Raw genomic sequence first — 16,988 nt, 5'->3', positions numbered from 1 at the left:
CTGCTTGCTGAAACCCTTTCTTCTTTCAGTCCGTTCCAATGACCCAAAGGCAATCTCCCAGGCTCTGGCAAAGGTATGGTCTCATCTGCGGTCTCGAGGAAGCTCTCGTAAGATCTCTTCGTCCCCAAATTACGTGTTGTCGACCTGTCCGAATCCAATGTGTCTACATCTTGTTCATGCTTCTAACCCAAAAGTCCGTTCATGACGGCTTGAACTCAAGGCCAATATGAGCATCAACCCAGCCAGCATAGATGTAGCAACATAATACTGCTTCCAAAACCTATACCGGCCCTGAGAACACCGTGTACAGGTCGCAGCATACAAGAGTAATACAGCCAGGCCAGCATCCAGAGTTGCTTTCTCAGCATGAATGTGGTCTAGGTGTCTAGTAACCCCTAGGTGATACATCATGTAGATTTAGATTAGCTATATGTTTTACACAAATCGTTTGCATTATGTATTCAAAAGATCGCTTGATCGGCTTGGAATTGGAAATCCCACCGTATGCCACAGCCGTTCTGCGTGGGATCTAATGAAATAGGTGATTTCGTTGGTTGAATACTATCTCGGGCTTCTAAAGCACTAAACCCATCAGGTCATCATGACCGAATGACAAATCCCCACCCTCTTGATAAAATCACCCCACACAGTGCCAAATGCCGATACCAGAAGTGCTATGGTTGTACATGACCATCCCTATGATTGGATGCAACACCAAGATTAGGCTTAGGCATTCTCATACTCAATCATGACACTCTTTCCTCCCTGCCGAACGCCATCGCGGTAAACAGCAAAGTCCATAATACCCCCAGCAACCGTCATCTCGATATCGTACTTGAGGACGTAGATAACCTTTCCCACGGGGTTGGTGAATGTTGGAAGGGTGGTCAGGTCGATCTTCGTTTCCCACTTCACCGTGCAGAGCATCTTGACTTGATGATTCCAGACTTTGGGTGGCTGTGAGGCAGTTGTGCAGTAGATATCCTCCACAATGGTCTGTTTCTGGTCGTCGTTTGTGTCAAATTGACGTAGGTAGGAACTTGTGACACGTTTGTCTGAATTCACGAGGTCGCCCTTCTATAGGTCAGCTCTAAAACAATCACACTAACGGAGCAGGTAACGCTTACCTGATTCAAATACCAGCACATCTGGTTCTTTGCTTTCCACCCGGCTTCGTAGTGGCAAAAGTACCTCAAAGATGCATCATGGACTTGGGGGTCCCAGGTGGTAGAGTAACGAACACCATAGCTGGCTCTGGAGATCCGCCCCTGGACATCAATAGACAGATTCGAACGGCCTTTGGAGCTAATGCTTTGTATTACAGCTCCGCGGCAGATGGCGGTCCAGCTATGAACACAGAATTGTCAGCAAACCGAGTCATGCCAACAAGAACAATGGGAAACCTACGAGCTGGCGCCGCGAGACTGAAGTATCTCAATCTCATCTCCAAGCTTCTTCTTGAGATAAGAAAAGAGATATCTTGAACGCCCAAAGCCACCAACAAGAATGACATACTGCGTGGCGCGTTAGCCTCTTCAATACAGAAAATGTAGCCTGTACTCACCTTTGGACCATGTCCCTTCTTCCGAGTCACCGCGGCCACCTGCTCTTGAACCATGACAAATATCTTGTCTAGGACAGGATCGAAAGCACGCTGAATCTCATCTGAAGTAATCACGATCTTGGGGATAAGGGTACCAGGCTTGAGGTCAACATGTTCAAGACACTCCCAGGGCATGGTGAACTTCCACTCCCTGTATGAACCGTCAAACTGAGTTTTGATCCCATTCTCCCATTCGTCATGCTGAATACGGTGGCGTGCGTCATCCCCAAGCTTCCGCCATTTGTTTTTGCCAAATTTGCGCTTGAGGATATCGGTGAAGGCCTCGTCAACAAAGACAGCGCCGCAAAGTCCACCTATATGAAGACGATAATCTTGTTAGAAACGTTACAATTGGTAATTATTTAGTGGTAGTCACGTACCCTGACCCTTGACACATTCTTTGACCGTCGCTGGGGAAAGGCTAACCATATCATAACTGATAAGATCCACCGTTCCTCCACCACAATCAACCACGACGAAACTGTCACCAGCCTAGAAGTTGAACCGCCAGAGTAAGTAATTGATTCTGTAGATAACAGAATAGTGCAACGCTACCTTGATGTCATGACGGCCCTGCATATCGGAGAGAGTCGCGAGCGCAGCCGCCTCCGGCTCCGAAACGAACGTGAGAATGGTCGGACCAGGATCCCGATCCCCAAGCATACCAGCAATTCTAGCGGCTTGTCTCATGCGTCCGACTGCATAGGCAGGCCAAATGGCTGGCAGCGTGATGACGATTTCGAGTTTCGAGGAGCATACCATGTCTTTGCTGATAGTCTCCATGATTCGCTGGGTGGCATGGTTCCAGATATGGCGAAGGTAAAGGCTGACGATGTCAATTGCGGACTTGTTATGCTTCTCCAAATACGCGACTGCTTCCGCGATCTTGGGAGAATTCTGGACATCATCAGGGAGATCATTCTTGTCGATCAAAAGAAGCTTGAACCAGCGGATCTGCCCAAACTCGTGGGGAATGGAATAGCCCCACAGTACATGTTTGTCCGAGTCTAGAGAAATGGCGGTTGGGGCTTTCTCCAGGTCGGCATTAGAGTGAAGGTCGGAATCCCAGCTCGTGATAATCTCAATTCGAGCTAACTTCTTCGACCAAGTGTAAGCGACTCCTGAGTAGGTAGTGCCAAAGTCGATCCCAATGGTGATGGTGTTATCGCCAGGGTCGTCCGAAGTTTTGTTGTTGGCGCTTAACATTCTGGCGATTGCGTGTTGTAAAGGCTGGCTGGATTTATTGTTCAAGAGAAAAGGACAAAAAAAGCCTAGTGGGTAAAAGAGTCCTGTGGTGGTCGCACAGGGGTTGCTTGCTCGGTTTGAGGAAACTTGGAAGGCTACCCGTGTTAAGCAACGTGGCAGCAAGCAGACGGATTTGTTTACCTGGTACCATTGAACCACTCCACAGGCTGCGGGCAAAAGAGCACCTTCCTACAGATGTGCTTTGGAATTTTAGTGCGTTTTCCTTTTCATGGTCAAAAAGCTGGGCCTCAAGCAACCCTGACAATAATCTCCCTACTTCACACCTCTTCCATCACCTCTTCCTCTCCCCTCACCTCTTCCCACATCCCTTCCCCTTCCTCCATTCCGAAAGAAGAAGCCACCGCTGAGATTTTTGCCAGGGACCAGTTTTACGACTTGATCTAGGTATGGTAATATCTCTGATTCAATGTAGGCATTCACTTACCATTTCTTTTTCAGACATTCTTGATCGCAGCTACTATGCCCCATCACTTCGAGCAGCAGTGCGCCGAGGACCATGCTGGTCAGTCCGAAGGAGCAAGCGATGAGAGCTACGTCAGTATTGAGCAGCTGCAAGAGATGCTAGAGTCCTATCGGAATGTCATCACGGACAAATCCAACCAGGCAAAAGATCTCGAGCACGAGAACAAGAAGTTGAAAGAGCAATTGAGCTTGGTAAGCGGAGACTCGCGATGGAAACTATCCAGCTTTCTCGGCAGGTTTAGTAATGAGAAAGCTCTTTGCACTCATGACACTGAGAAATACGACACCTACATCAGCGAGCTTGAGGCCAGGCTCGAGAATGCCGAGCAGAAGTGCGTCCAGCTAGAAGTAATGAGCAATCATCAGGCCGCCGAGCTCAGGAATGCCGAGCAAAAGTTCATCGAGCAGGAAGCTATCATCAAGCATCAGGCCGCCAAGTTCGCCAGAGACCTTGAGGAGCAGAAGTTGAAAGATCCCGTTGGATACACGAAGGTCTCGGACAACGAGATCGAATCCAAATGGAAGCAGCTGCGATTTCTGGTTCGACAGTTTGTGGAGAGCCACTTCCCCCAGTCCATCGATTGGGAGACTGCCAATTCGCTAGCCTTCCTGAAGCCAATTCCTACAGCTACCAAGTACCAGGCAACGTCGCCGCGTTTCTATCCGCTCATTCTGGAAGCGTATGTATGGAACTATCTTCACCACTTCATCTTTCGCATCCAGGCCACTTACTGGAATGGGTCACTTGGTTCGTCTCTTTCCGTCGTATTTCACAAGATAGCGGGTAAGTATACCAGCCCCTTCAAACGACCACATGTGTAATAGTTGCCTAACTTTGTCATTCTGATATCTAGCCACCATTGACGGCAAGGAACAGGACGTCCATTGCCAGAAACCCGCCCGGGAGAGTTTTCATGAATGGCGGTCCCAAACTGTGCGATTTGCCAACATGGTCCCACACCGGAACTATCTCCCTGTTTTGGTGTCTCATTTCTATTCGAGGGAACTCAGAGATGTGTTGGCCCAGGACACCAAAGAGGATGCGGTGAATGCCGCTGTCACCGAGATCATCACGCTTGCAGCAGAACTAGACACGATTTTCCGCACATCAAAGGCAGACTTTACGATCGTCATCAGTGATGCCTGGCCTGATTCTCTTCTTGACGAAAATTACAGGTTCGGGTTTCCCTTCAATCCAGATCTGATGGAGCCCACGCGCCATCTCCATCCTCCGCCTCACTGTTCGAAGAGAAACGAGTCGATGAATGTCGACCTTGTTATTGCCCCCGGGATCGTCAAATGCGGGACGGCGGACGGGAAGAATTACGACAAAAAGATGGTTCTCGTTAAGCTTGAGGTGATATGCGATAAGCAGACCACGCAGGATGGGATTTCTATTCCGAAGAAGGTGAAGACATCGGGTTAGGGGGCCAACCCGTGTGGGAGAGAGATGACGGAGATACGGACATGATAATCATGCCAGCTGGAAAATCCGTTTACCTTGTCAAGAATGACAGGCGAGAAACTGTGAGATAAACATGTGATGGGATTTGACAGTCTTGTCATAATGGTAGGCTGGGGAGTTAGCAAAAGTGTAAAGTGTAGGGTACCGCAGATACATAGTTTTGAACCGACTTTCACACAGCGCAGTATCTAGTTGTTGAGATATCACGATGCGTTCGGTGATCCGACTGGTAGTTTAAATATCAACACGCAATTTCTCTGTTGTTTGGAACAAAGCACAATCAAAACAAGAAAGCTTCAACGTGGAATGCTTTTGATGCTTTGACCCCTTGGCGCCCCTGACTCAATGACGCAATGGATCTCGGATGCGGTGACAAACGAACTTCTCATGACTTCATCAACATGGTTTGTTTGAAGAAGCAATAATGATGACGATGGACAGAGGGTACCAAGCATAAAGACGGAACTCTGATGTGGTGGAAGGGACCTTTGGCAATAAAAACAATTGACCGACCCGACTTTTTGAATTGGCACCTGCAGTCTCAACACCTGCACCTGCACCTGCACCTGCACCCCCCACCTTCCCGGAAGACCACAACACAACACAACCAAGCAACTATTGAACTGCGACCTCTTGCAACATCAAACAACAACTCATTTCCCTCTTTCTCTACACCTCCACCAAAGTCGACTTTCCGCCACCGCCAAAATGTCCGACACCCGCAACGTTTGCATCACCGCCGTTGACGGCCAAACCGGCTTCCTCATCGCCGAGCTCCTCCTCAAAGAAGAGCGCTTCAAGAAGCAAATCACCAGCCTCAGCGGCCTCTCCCTCGACCCGACCTCGGCCAAGGCCAAAGAGCTCGAGTCGCTCGGTGCCGTCATCGTGCCCCACAACCCCGGCCGTGAGCGCGAGATGGTCAATGCCCTCAAGAAGATCGGCTGCGACACCATCTGTCTGATCCCTCCCGCGAAGGAGGACAAGTTCGACATTTGCGTCGAGCTGACCAATGCGGCCAAGAAGGCGGGTGTTCAGAATGTGCTGTTGATTAGTGCTGCTGGGTGCGATTATGCCGAGAGGGACAAGCAGCCGAGGCTGAGGGAGTTTATTGATTTGGAGGCTTTGGTGCTGGCTGAGAAGGGTAATGCGGATGTTGCCTTGGGACATTCGCCTTGTGTTATTCGGTGAGTTTCTTCAACACCGTGGATGTCAAGATCTGCAACTGACAAGACTATCTTAGTGCTGGTTTCTACGCCGAAAACATCCTCTTGTACGCCCAGCAAGCCCAGAGCGAGGGCGTCCTTCCTCTTCCCATTGGCGAGAACCACAAGTTTGCTCCTGTTGCCCTCGGTGACATTGCGCACGTCGCTGCCCATGTTCTCTCCGGAAAGGGCCCTCACGGCTTTGACGACAAGCACCGCGGTCAGATGATGGTCATCACTGGGCCTATGCTCTGCGCTGGCAAGGAGCTTGCCGAGTCGGCCAGCAAGGCTTTGGGTCAGACGATGGAGTTTGAGAATATCTCTGAGTATGTTTCTTTTGGCTTTTTTCCGTTCTCATATACGGCAACTAACACTCTTTCAGGCGTGAGGCGAAGAGAATCCTTAAGAACCAAGCCACCATCGACGACTCCGAGAAGGAATACCTCCTCGAGTACTACAGCTTGGTGCGTGAGGGCAAGACCAACTACATCGCCACGACTGCTTTCCACGATGTCACGGGCGAGCACCCCACCGAGCCGGACGAGTTCTTCCGCCTGTATGCCGGCGAACTGCGTCCCAAGAAGAAGGTGAAGCACAATGGTGCTTAAACAATGAACCTTGTACTGTCCCGGATTGGTTGGAGTTTAGGATCTGGATTTATGGATTGGGATTCCTTTGTCTAGGCGTTCATGGGTTGGGGGAGGGGCAACGGTACTCAAATATGCTGCCATGAAGCGGCACGATAGTGTTTTGATATGTGGGAGTTTCCCCGCTTGGCTGTGTGTATGGCCTTGGCTCTGCAGGTTAAGCGTTCAGATATCGGATGAATGCTGAAAATAGCATCTGGCACAATACACTTTCATCTACCACATGAGGTCATGCTCTCTATGCAGTATGCTTTGTTTGACTGACAGAGTAGGCTGGCAATCTATCGAGCCCGGCTCTCGGCACAGTTTAACCGGTTGTTTACAGCAGAGCTCTATCGTTCACCCTTGGCTGCGGTAACCAACGGGGGCTTTTTTATTTTGGCGAGGAGAGCGGGAGGTGTCTATCGGCTTCCATCTGATGTTGATGCTCGCTGGGAATGGAGCACCAATAGCCCGGTTTGATGAGGTCTGCCATGGTAGCATCAGACGGGGAGTTTCTGCATCACTGGTATTGACACCCACCATATTGTCACATGCCAGATAGCAGAGATTGACCGGGCAGATGGTGTTGCGGTAGATGCAGGAATGGTCCGGTAATCTCGAAGTCTTCTCAACAGTGGGGGTACACTCAGCGGTATATCAACATGGCTCTCGCTGCTCCTTCCCTGGCCCTGCTCACCTCGACCTTTTGCTTAGGCATCGCGGGCTCCTCACAGAGATAAAATGCTCCTACTCTACCACCACCTCCTCTGCCTCCTCACCCTCCGCCACCATGCCCTCGTCAAAGCCCAAACAGTAGCAAAGACCTACACAGGCTGGGACTGGTACATCCCCCCTCCCCGTTCCCCTTCCCTATCCCCACCACTTTCTGATCACAACCAGCTGCAAACCCATCTGCGCCAGCACCGACAACCGCCCCTCCCTCCTCACCACCCGCGGCGCCGTCCGCGTCTGCAACAGATCCAGCCAGCCCCTCCCCACCACCGCCGGCGTCTCAGCCGTGACGGGCTGCCAGCCCGGCGTAAACACCAACACTGCCGCCTACCTCTGCGACACGTACCAGCCCATTCCCATCTCCAACGACCTCTCCTACGGCTTTGCGATCCAGGTCCAGGACAGTCAAGCAGCTGACCATCCTAATTGCTGTAAATGCTATCAATTGCGGTGGTTGACTGGGGCGGCAGCGAATAAAACGATGATTGTACAAGTTGTTACACCTGGGGGCGCGGGGGGATGTCAAAGGGGGGACATGATTATTTTGACTCCGGGAGGGGGGGTAGGTCCGCTGGGGCAGGGGGGGTGTAATGGGATGTATGGGGGGTTACAACTGGGGGGTGCACAGGGGGGTGAGGAATAGGCAGGAGTGTGAGAGGTTGCCGGGGGGGTTGTGGGGGGGTTGTTATTGGAGGTGGAATTGGGCTGGGGGGGTGGTGAATGGGTGGGATGCGGTTTATCATCAGGTTGAGTGTCCGGGGCGGTTGGTGGGGATTTCGGGGTGTGTGGCTTGAGCCTTCTGGGGAGAGTGTCATGTCTGGATTGCTTGGAGGGGCGGGCTTTTGGTGAGGGATTGGTGATCAAGAAATGAGTCAGTTGTGCTGAGGCAAACTGCATTATATGGTTTGGATGTTTGTGGTGGAGTCATCAGTCATAAGGTAGCTGTGAATTTGGTGATCTCTAAAAACTCTTCAGGACCTCGTGGTTTAGCTCTGGGCTATTGTTGTGGTAAACTCAAAAGAATAGGTCACATGCCAGAGCGAGTTCAAAACTGGTGAAACCTACTTCATTCAGTGGTACTTAGGTAGGCGGTAGCAACGCCCTGAAAGCACAGTCGGGTGTTCATCGCTCGCCCTTTCTCACACCAGGAAGCAGATATATACATGCTTCTTCCTTCTTGTCGTCTCAAGCAGACATATTCCAAAAGTCACAATGCGGCCCCATGCGGATGACAAAAACAAAGGCCTTGACAACAATACACTTCAAAGTCAAGACGCCAACAGCACAGAGGCTAACATTGCAAAGACTGCTGACACCGTAGCGGAAGTCAGCGGGCAGACTGAGATCCTAATGACTGATGACACCAAGGCAGAGGCCAGCGAGGATATTGACATCCCAATGGCTGATGACTCCAAAGCTGCAGTCAGCGACGATGAGTTTAGCGACTATGAGCTCATCGACTGTGAGTCCGGCGAGGAGGTCAACGGGGACGAGGACGAGGAAATACGTAAATTCCTCTGTGAGCATGCTCCCCGGGTGAGAAAGGCGCTAGACGATGCCGCTAGACGCTACGGACCTATCATCCGGGCTCAGATAGCGGAGGACAAGGCAAAGAAAGCGGCAGATAAGGCCGCAAAGGTGCAACAGGCTGAGAAGGAGCGTAGGGCTAGGTTTACGCCAGATGAGATCGCCAAGCGGAGGAGGAAAAATGAAAAGGAGAGGGCGAGGAGGAAAAGGAACAGGGCGTTGGTTATTGCGAAGGAGGAGGCCGAGATGAAGGAGAGGAAGGACAAAATACTTCAGAAGATCAAACAGCGGAACTTGCAGGAGGGGGAAGAGTTGGATGTTGAGTTTATTCTGGAGTAGCCCAAAAAGCAGGGACATTGGCCAAGACCTGGCCCGTCATGTTCTTGGTCAACACTGCGATGGTTTTACACTCTTTGAATCTTCTTTTGCAGCACGATTGAATTCACCGCTTTGGCATAAAGCATAACAAATAGCCCGTTACTCCTTCTTCCACTCCTCAAACTCTTCCTCCAGATGCTTCTTCAGCTGCGTAAACTTATTCCCAAAGTCCTTCCCGCACCTCCAGCATTTGAAATCCTTGCTCAGATTCCCGTTCTGGAACCCCACATCCCTCCTGACGTCGTCATCTGCCAGTGGATAATCCACCAAGGGAATAAAAAACTCGGTGTTGAAACTATTGTAGTGCTTCTTGTGCTTCACCTTGGGCGAGTGCATGTCCTTGCTGATGATGTGAACATGCAGATGATCCATGCTCGGGTGTGCGTGCATCCCGACCTTGATTTCTTTGAGATAATCCCGTCCTGGGGGTCGGTTGGCGTAGTCTGTTGCTTCTAGACGAGGCTTGTTTGAGACTGAAAAAGAACCGAGCAATCTTTCTAGCTCGGCTGCGGCGAGTTTGGCTGCCGAAGCGGCTTCTTCTCGTACGATGGCCAAAAAGGCAGGGTCGGCGAAAGCTTCATTAGGACGGAGGAGGTAGTGCTTTTTTGAGCGAGGTAGAAGAAGGAGATGGACGGTGGCTTTGGGGAACGAGTCCTTGATGAGGACTGTGTTGGGAGTTACCTGGAGGACTTGGCTGCCAAAGGAGGAGGGGTCGTTGATGTACTGAACTAAGGCGCCGCGCCAGCGGGCGGCTTTGTCTTTTGGACGCTTTTCGGGTTCTGGTGAGGCCGGGGCCTTTCTCTTCGGGGCCATGAGTTCGGCAAATGCATTCTTTGGCTTTGACGAGGCCGATGATGGCTCGTCGTGTTGTTCTGAGGAGTTTGCCCCAGTGGGGTGGTCGACGATGTCGTCAATATCTTCTGCTTGCTCGGCCATTGTGAAAGAAATGCACTCAATTTGTAGTTTTGAAGTTCCGTGAAATCGACGATGGTGGGTGTCTTGTTTTTTTGAGTGTTGGTGGTGAGGTGGTCGTCATTGACGTCGCCGGATGACTCGACTGACAGCAGCCGACAGCAGAGGTGGCGACAGCTGGCAGCAGCTGTCCAGGGGAAACACCATGTGTAAGTGAAGATATTCGGAGGTGATGGGACGCAACGCAACTATGTCACGAGGCCAAGGTAGGATGAAGGGCCGTAGTGAGCTTGGAAGCGAACAACACGAGCACTGGGCGGAAACTGTTCATGAGATCGTACCTTCCCAGTTGCATCCATCCCATAATAGTGGGCAGCTTCTCACGCACCTCCCGGCTGTGTCTGCCAAAGCTTGGACTCACACGCGAGTTTGCAGACTGCTCACCCATGTGTCATCCCAAAGTCAACATGCTACTTGAACAGACGAGATTCCCATCGCCAATGACATGGGACAATCACCCGCTTCTCTCCTCCATCTTTTCAAATCCTTCCTTCAACTTCGCCTTGTCTTCGATCGTAAAACTGTGTTGCCGCGACCACCATTCCGGTCAACAACTCCTGTTCTTTCGTTCATTGTCCATTGTTACACCTCGTGGTTTGGTAGCTAAAAGACATCTGCTTGTCAACGAGGTATGCAGGAAAAGGAGTTTTTGGTCTAATGGTGACTCAACGGGCACCAGAGCCGTCGTCCACTTTTTAATGGCTCATGGTGCAATCGTCGCTAACACATCCATCACATTTGCGTGGATTCCGATGATCTTCAGGTAGAGTTACTTCGGGGCTCAGCATCCCTTGTCGAGTTGGTTCTGCTGCTGCCACGAGCAGCGATGTGAGGTGCAAGGCAATGTAATGATGATGACAGCCCTCCTATTTTCTTTTCGAGGTCTGTGTGGCTGCTGTGTGGCTGTCCGGCTTTCTAATTGATCTCAAATAGCACCCTCATCATCATACGAGGCTGACCTTTCCAAGCAGACAGATGGCGGTGTTAACCCAGGGAAACCTTGCAATATACAGCTTTCCAATATCTCCGCGGGAGATAGCTGCAACTGGTCCAGGCATAGTCTTGTCTGAACATCACGCTCGACCAGACTAATTGACATCATTTGTCCATGCAGGCTTCTTGTCCCAAGGAAATAATTGGAGACCCTTGTTGCGTCGAGGTTCCGAACCGCTGCAACAAATTGCTCGCATCTTCCTATCTTGAAAAGCGGACAAACTACACCAGGCACAGACCAAAAATAGACGTCCGAAGTTGATAACTCCAAACGACGGGGAATGACCCGGCACCTTGCCGTCGCGAGGCCTCTAACTTCCAAGAACATGGCTCAGTCTGCGTCGCAGCTTTTTGGAACTAGCACCACAACCGTGTCACACTCCCGTAATGGCGATCATCTCAAGTCCGCCGTTGAGATCGTAAGAAAGCCGTCCGTCGGGGCGTGACTCGAATTGGCGCGAAACGGCGTCTGTCGTTAGACGTTAGACGTTGTGCCCAATGGCCCGGATGGGTGACATCTGACAGATAAAATGTCCAATTTCCCCCCCATAGCTGGGATGATGGGATCACATCAGCCTCTTGAGTTTCTTTGCCTCCCCAGCGAGGTCAAGTTCCTAGCAAGACAAGGACTCGGTCAATACTCGGCAAAGATCATCATCCCAATATAGCAACGATACCTCGCCATTATGAAGTCCTCACCAATGATACTAGGGGCCCTCGCTTGGGCCTCGCTATCCACCATCACACTCGCCAACGACGGCCACTCACCACCAATACTTTTGCGATACAAAAGGCCTTCCTGCTCTGCCCTCGCCGCCGCTGAACTTACGGTTGACACCCCCTTGGGTACCGTTATCGGCACAACATACTCTGATACGCCCTGTGTCCGCCGATTCCTCTCCATCCCCTTCGCCCAACCCCCAGTGGGATCTCTCCGCTTTCTCCCTCCTGAACCTCTCTCCGCCCTCCCCTCCTCCCCATACAGAGCAACTCAATTCGGTCCCTCATGCATGCAGTTTCTCATGGAAGACCCACCAACCATCTTCACACAGTTCGTCAACCAGTACAACCTGCAAGGACTCAACATGACCTCTCCCTTTCTCTCCGAAGACTGCCTCTCTCTCAGTGTCTACGCCCCACCAGTTCGGGCCTGGGGCCAAAAGCTCCCAGTGATAATTTTCATTCACGGCGGTGCCTTCATGGCAGGCGGCCAAGACGTCCCCTATCAAATTCCCGCCAACTGGGTCCAAGATTCACAAGAGCATATTGTAGTCACCTTCAACTACCGCTTGAACATCTTCGGCTTCCCCAACGCCGCAGCTTTTGCCGGGGACAACACCAAGCAAAACCCCGGCTTGCTCGACCAAAAGCTGGCCATCCAATGGGTTAAAGACTACATCAGCTACTTTGGCGGAGACCCAGAGAGAATCACCCTTTGGGGGCAGTCAGCCGGTGCTATCTCTGCAGCTTGGTACCAATACGCAGCTTTTGACCCTTCATTCCCCCAGGTTTCGGCCGTCATCATGGACTCTGGGACAGAGATCTTCCCGCTTGCTCGGGCGAGCACAGAGGACGTCAAGCACGGAAACTTTACCGCCGTCGCGACCGAAGTCGGTTGTGGGGGGTTGTCACCTCAGGAGGAGTTGGAATGCATGCAAACCGCCGATGCGGAGCATATTGAGGCGTTCTTGCAGGAGAACATGGAGGAGCTCATGAGCGGGAAGCCGTTCATTTACTTTACATCCGTGGTGGACAACAGAACCGTGTTTGGGAACTACACGGACAGGGCGATCAAGAAGGAGATTTTGGATGTGGTGAGTTAAACTCGACTAAAGAGACAGAGGTGGGGGGGCGGTAACTGACAAGAGGGGAAAAAAACAGCCGACAATCATCGGAACAAACGCCAACGACGGCATCCCCTTTGTCCCACTCACCGCAGAGGGAGTCAACTCCACCATCGAAGCCATCACTACGGCAGTCTTCTTCTTTTGTCCCGCCGTGCAGGCCAGCGCGCTGCGGATCATGGCCGGCGTGCCCGTCTACCGATATCTTTACACGGGCAACTTCAGCAATGTCTCTCCTGAGGCGTTTATGGGAGCTTATCACTCGGCTGAGCTGCCTCTGATTTTCGGCACTGACTCCCTACTCCGCGGCCTGTCGACGCCGGAAGAGGAGGCCGTCAGTGAAGCGATGCAGCACGCTTGGGTGGCGCTTGCGAAGGGAGGGCAGGCTGGACTCGAAGCGACAGGGTGGCCGAGGTATAATCTTGACACGAGACTGGTGAGGGAGTTTGGGCAGTTTGAGAATGGGACGACGACCGAGGACGGGAGGGTGCCGCTGTCGAGTGTGGTGAGGGATGTCAGTTTGAAGAGTATGGAGGAGATGTGCCCACCTATCTTGGATGCGTGGCTTGTGTGAGGAACGAGGGTGGGAGATATCGTTGTATGCTGTCACGAAGACTACGAGTATGGACATGAACTATTAATGTTTCGGATCGGGACGCGCATGATGGAAGGAATGATTCATGATTATGAATGAGCGCTTACGGAGGGTTAGCTCTGAGGTGTAGGAGGGAGTTCTGGAAGCTGCCAGGCTTTTGGTCTAGAGTGATCTCCCATAGGAAATTGATGACCCTTATCTTTTGGTCTTCTGCATCAACGTTCGGCGTAATCTCAACTAAGCACGCTCTGTTTTCGTTGTCTTACCCAAAGGATGCAGCTTGTTTACGAGGTACGAAATACCTATCGACCGTTGCCCATGCCGTCATGCTGTGTGAGGAATCTGCATGTGAAAACACCCGTGCCTTGCATCCCCCACGTTGAGGCAGATCATGGAGTTGAGTGTGAGTTCCAGCTTGATGGGCCCTGTCTGGGACAGGAATGAGACTGTTTCGTCTCATCAAGCTGCTGAAAAAACAAAGTTTGTTTCCTTCAAGCATCCTGCCTGTTTAAGCAAAGACAGAAGAGCCAGCCAGCCCTGTCGAGAGAAGATCGTTGGAAGCTTCTCCTCTGTTTCCCCCTGTCAACTTGGCGTTATCCCCGCGCCGCTTTCCATCTCACCCACCATTCAAGTCCGAACACCACCAGCACCAGGCCCCCTGCCCCAACGCTGACCGCAACACCACCACAGACTTGCTTGCGCCGTTCGTTCCATACGCGAGGCTCTTCATGCAGAGATCCCATAGTGTAACCACTCGTTCCTTGGCGTACATTCCAGCCCGAGCATCTTGGGAATTCTTCTCAGGAACTGCTGCAGGCGGCAGGCCGTACGGTGTTAAAGGGGGTCAACATCACATGGTGATGGGCAATGTGTATTGTCGGGTGGCGGGATGAAAAGAGATACGCTACACACCCTCTTGGTATCTCCTAGTGCTGCGGCTGATTTACAGTACTTGATATTGGAATCAAAATGTCCATTCCCGGCGAGGAAGGGGGCGCCCAAGATGAGATGACAGGCACAGACAAGACAAGACAAACCCACCGCCGCACCGAAGCTTTTCTGTTAGCCCGTGACACAGCATTCCCACTGTTGGGCAGCACAGCTTACCCCAGAAAACCGCCATTGGGCCGTGGGGAAATGAGGGGCAGCTCGTTGGTGTAGCGTCCGCTGTCGAACGACAAGCAAGCCCGTCAAAAAAACAAAAAAAAGCCACTCACCTGCAGCCGTCGTTGTGGATACGAACTCGGAGAAAGAGTCGCAAATAGCAACACCAATCTTTCCCACAACGGCAAACTCGGTGAAAGTTGGCAAGAAAAAAAACAACCTACATGATGCCAAGATATATACACCTAGCTCCCCCGCCCAATATTGGTACTGTACACGAATCCGGAAGGACCCTGACGCCGCAACGTCGTCTCCCCAGGCCCCCCCGCGATGTGACATTGACACCGCTGGGCTGAATTGATCGCTCGGACTGGTCAGCCGGACCACAGATTGCGGATCACAGGGTTTCTCTGTAATATACTGAATGTGGAGCACTTGGACCATTTTAGCAGGCATCATGCAAAAAGGCTGCCTTGTTGGCAGCTCAGCTCCAGGAGCTATCACGGCTTTGGGCCCTGGTGATGCATGCTGCCAAGGAGTGCCGCCTCTGGACCTTTTGCAACACTCGCCAGGGATGGGAGCCTGGTGATTTTGGGCCCCATGGGTACAGCGAAGAGGGATCCGACCTTCCGGGGTGTCTGGTGAAGGGTATAAGAATGAGCTGGATCCCCACCAACTTGTCGGGAAGGATTCACCAGACAGGTCTGTGAAAGTCGTCGACAACATGTTGAACCTCAAGACCATCTCGGCTGGCCTCGTTGCCGGAGCCGCCTTCGCCTCGGCTCAGTGCACCATCCCTACTACGCCCCTCTCCGACGACATCCCCTCTCACTTCCGGATCCAGGTCCAAAATGCTAGCCGGCCTGAAGTGCACAACAAGTACATGAACCTGTTCGAAGCTGGTGGTGGTGACCAGCATTTGTTCATCGGGCCAGTTGGTGAGCCCACATACGACTTCACGCTGGTGGATGGTGTCGTGTTCAACGTTCGGAAGAACATTCGTCTCGTCATTGGCGGAGAGGTGAGCTCTTGATTCCTGTCTCGTTCCCAGACATGACTAACACTGCCCACACAGTGGTCCGAAATCGATCACACCACCAAGCTGTTCTCGACTGCCCGTCCGGATCCTGACGCCATTTTCCAACCCACATATGCTTGCAACCCGGACACCGGCCTCCTTCAGGTCGAGCTGAGGTTCGTTCAGTGGGAGGGTGAGCCTCTTGGTGGTCACATCTGTGTCCGCCACTCCTTCGACGGCTCTCACGAGTTCCGTTATGACCCGCCCGGCAACACTCGTAAGCTTTCTCCCTACCCAATCTTCGGAACCGTTTCCCTAACAAATGCCTTGTAGTCATCGACGTCAACAGAGAGTGCATCAAGGTAACCTTGGTGGTCCTCCCCACCCTCGACGGCGGCCCAAGCACAACCTTTTCCACCGTGACAGTCAGCTCGACCTCGTCCTCCTCTTCCGTCGTGCCTCCTTCCTCGTCCTCGACCTCGACCAGCACCAGCACCAGCACCTCCACTGCCCCCACCTCCACCTCCACCTCCGGAGTTCTCCCCTACACCGACATGACCTCCCTCGGTTGGCGCTACATCGGCTGCGCCCCGGAGGAGCGCTGGACTACTGACGGTTCATTCCGCACACTGTCCGGTGCACTGTTGGGGTCCGACACCATGACCAACGAGGCTTGCATGGCCTTCTGCGGCGCCAATGGTTGGGCATATGCTGGTACCGAGTGGAGGCGCGAGTGCTGGTGCGGAAACAGCTATGCGCCGACCAGACAGCCTCTGACGACGCTTGTCAGTTTGGCCAAGTGTGATTACAGGTGCAGTGGTGACAGCGGCCAGTTCTGCGGTGGTGATGCTTGGTTGAGCCTGTATGCCAAGTGCCCTACTGGTGGGCCTTGCGAGAATGCTGTTTTCACATAAGTCTGTCTGGCAGAGATCGGGGGGGATGTAATGAAGGGATCTAGTGATGGATGTAATAGAGTGTGTTAATTATACCAAATAACATCACAGTCCCGTGAAGGGCTTTCGTTGATGCATGTCGACTGATCGTGATCGGTATTCTATGTCAATTCTGGCGACGATGTTCGATTTGGAAAATCCAGAAGGTGCCATGGATCCAAGCTCGAGGCAAGTTGAAGCTTCGACAAGGGATTGCCCAAGTTTCCGACATTTGCAGCAAAAGGACGTGCTGATCTCGATATTTG

General features: G+C 52.1%; 7 protein-coding genes across 7 annotated transcripts; 5 read left to right on the top strand and 2 right to left on the bottom strand.

The window, feature by feature from the left end:
- Positions 1-726: 726 nt before the first annotated feature.
- On the bottom strand, positions 727-2,809 carry QC762_608790 (uncharacterized protein; the record flags this gene model as incomplete). Its single annotated transcript, XM_062892557.1, has 6 exons — positions 727-1,077; positions 1,128-1,347; positions 1,408-1,514; positions 1,565-1,917; positions 1,984-2,095; positions 2,141-2,809. The coding sequence occupies 6 exons, from the start codon at positions 2,807-2,809 to the stop codon at positions 727-729; spliced, it is 1,812 nt and encodes a 603-aa protein (XP_062741146.1).
- A 277-nt stretch (positions 2,810-3,086) lies between these two features.
- QC762_608785 (uncharacterized protein) lies at positions 3,087-5,045 on the top strand. Its single transcript, XM_062892556.1, has 3 exons — positions 3,087-3,253; positions 3,308-4,115; positions 4,186-5,045. The coding sequence occupies exons 2-3, from the start codon at positions 3,329-3,331 to the stop codon at positions 4,755-4,757; spliced, it is 1,359 nt and encodes a 452-aa protein (XP_062741145.1). The 5' UTR covers positions 3,087-3,253; positions 3,308-3,328; the 3' UTR covers positions 4,758-5,045.
- Positions 5,046-5,228: 183 nt separating this feature from the next.
- QC762_608780 (uncharacterized protein) lies at positions 5,229-6,874 on the top strand. Its single transcript, XM_062892555.1, has 3 exons — positions 5,229-5,980; positions 6,037-6,324; positions 6,381-6,874. Exons 1-3 carry the CDS (start codon positions 5,505-5,507, stop codon positions 6,604-6,606), a joined length of 990 nt encoding a protein of 329 aa, XP_062741144.1. The 5' UTR covers positions 5,229-5,504; the 3' UTR covers positions 6,607-6,874.
- Positions 6,875-7,368: 494 nt separating this feature from the next.
- Positions 7,369-8,002, top strand: QC762_608775 (uncharacterized protein; the record flags this gene model as incomplete). Its single annotated transcript, XM_062892554.1, has 2 exons — positions 7,369-7,469; positions 7,528-8,002. The coding sequence occupies 2 exons, from the start codon at positions 7,369-7,371 to the stop codon at positions 8,000-8,002; spliced, it is 576 nt and encodes a 191-aa protein (XP_062741143.1).
- A 1,361-nt stretch (positions 8,003-9,363) lies between these two features.
- Positions 9,364-10,200, bottom strand: HNT3 (aprataxin-like protein; the record flags this gene model as incomplete). The annotated part of the gene is made up of 1 exon (XM_062892553.1): positions 9,364-10,200. The coding sequence occupies one exon, from the start codon at positions 10,198-10,200 to the stop codon at positions 9,364-9,366; it is 837 nt and encodes a 278-aa protein (XP_062741142.1).
- A 571-nt stretch (positions 10,201-10,771) lies between these two features.
- Positions 10,772-13,882, top strand: QC762_608760 (uncharacterized protein). The gene is made up of 3 exons (XM_062892552.1): positions 10,772-11,081; positions 11,205-13,043; positions 13,111-13,882. Exons 2-3 carry the CDS (start codon positions 11,916-11,918, stop codon positions 13,645-13,647), a joined length of 1,665 nt encoding a protein of 554 aa, XP_062741141.1. The 5' UTR covers positions 10,772-11,081; positions 11,205-11,915; the 3' UTR covers positions 13,648-13,882.
- A 262-nt stretch (positions 13,883-14,144) lies between these two features.
- On the top strand, positions 14,145-16,873 carry QC762_608750 (uncharacterized protein). Its single transcript, XM_062892551.1, has 4 exons — positions 14,145-14,567; positions 14,621-15,793; positions 15,848-16,067; positions 16,124-16,873. The coding sequence occupies exons 2-4, from the start codon at positions 15,497-15,499 to the stop codon at positions 16,702-16,704; spliced, it is 1,098 nt and encodes a 365-aa protein (XP_062741140.1). The 5' UTR covers positions 14,145-14,567; positions 14,621-15,496; the 3' UTR covers positions 16,705-16,873.
- Positions 16,874-16,988: the final 115 nt, after the last annotated feature.

Source organism: Podospora pseudocomata, chromosome 6, assembly GCF_035222375.1.
Source record: "Podospora pseudocomata strain CBS 415.72m chromosome 6, whole genome shotgun sequence".
NCBI classification, from domain to species: Eukaryota; Fungi; Ascomycota; class Sordariomycetes; order Sordariales; family Podosporaceae; genus Podospora; species Podospora pseudocomata.
The sequence above is the reverse complement of the archived record's forward strand: the minus strand, read 5'-3'. Positions and strand labels throughout refer to the sequence as shown.

Excerpts from the sequence above, each read along its gene's own strand:
- QC762_608760 (XM_062892552.1), top strand. The coding sequence starts at position 11,916 with ATGAAGTCCTCACCAATGATACTAGGGGCCCTCGCTTGGGCCTCGCTA. Across the intron at positions 13,044-13,110 it reads AGAAGGAGATTTTGGATGTG|CCGACAATCATCGGAACAAA; the intron begins GTGAGTTAAACT and ends GGAAAAAAACAG.
- QC762_608785 (XM_062892556.1), top strand. The coding sequence starts at position 3,329 with ATGCCCCATCACTTCGAGCAGCAGTGCGCCGAGGACCATGCTGGTCAG. Across the intron at positions 4,116-4,185 it reads CGTATTTCACAAGATAGCGG|CCACCATTGACGGCAAGGAA; the intron begins GTAAGTATACCA and ends TCTGATATCTAG.
- QC762_608750 (XM_062892551.1), top strand. The coding sequence starts at position 15,497 with ATGTTGAACCTCAAGACCATCTCGGCTGGCCTCGTTGCCGGAGCCGCC. Across the intron at positions 15,794-15,847 it reads GTCTCGTCATTGGCGGAGAG|TGGTCCGAAATCGATCACAC; the intron begins GTGAGCTCTTGA and ends CTGCCCACACAG. Across the intron at positions 16,068-16,123 it reads TGACCCGCCCGGCAACACTC|TCATCGACGTCAACAGAGAG; the intron begins GTAAGCTTTCTC and ends AATGCCTTGTAG.
- QC762_608780 (XM_062892555.1), top strand. The coding sequence starts at position 5,505 with ATGTCCGACACCCGCAACGTTTGCATCACCGCCGTTGACGGCCAAACC. Across the intron at positions 5,981-6,036 it reads CATTCGCCTTGTGTTATTCG|TGCTGGTTTCTACGCCGAAA; the intron begins GTGAGTTTCTTC and ends AGACTATCTTAG. Across the intron at positions 6,325-6,380 it reads GAGTTTGAGAATATCTCTGA|GCGTGAGGCGAAGAGAATCC; the intron begins GTATGTTTCTTT and ends ACACTCTTTCAG.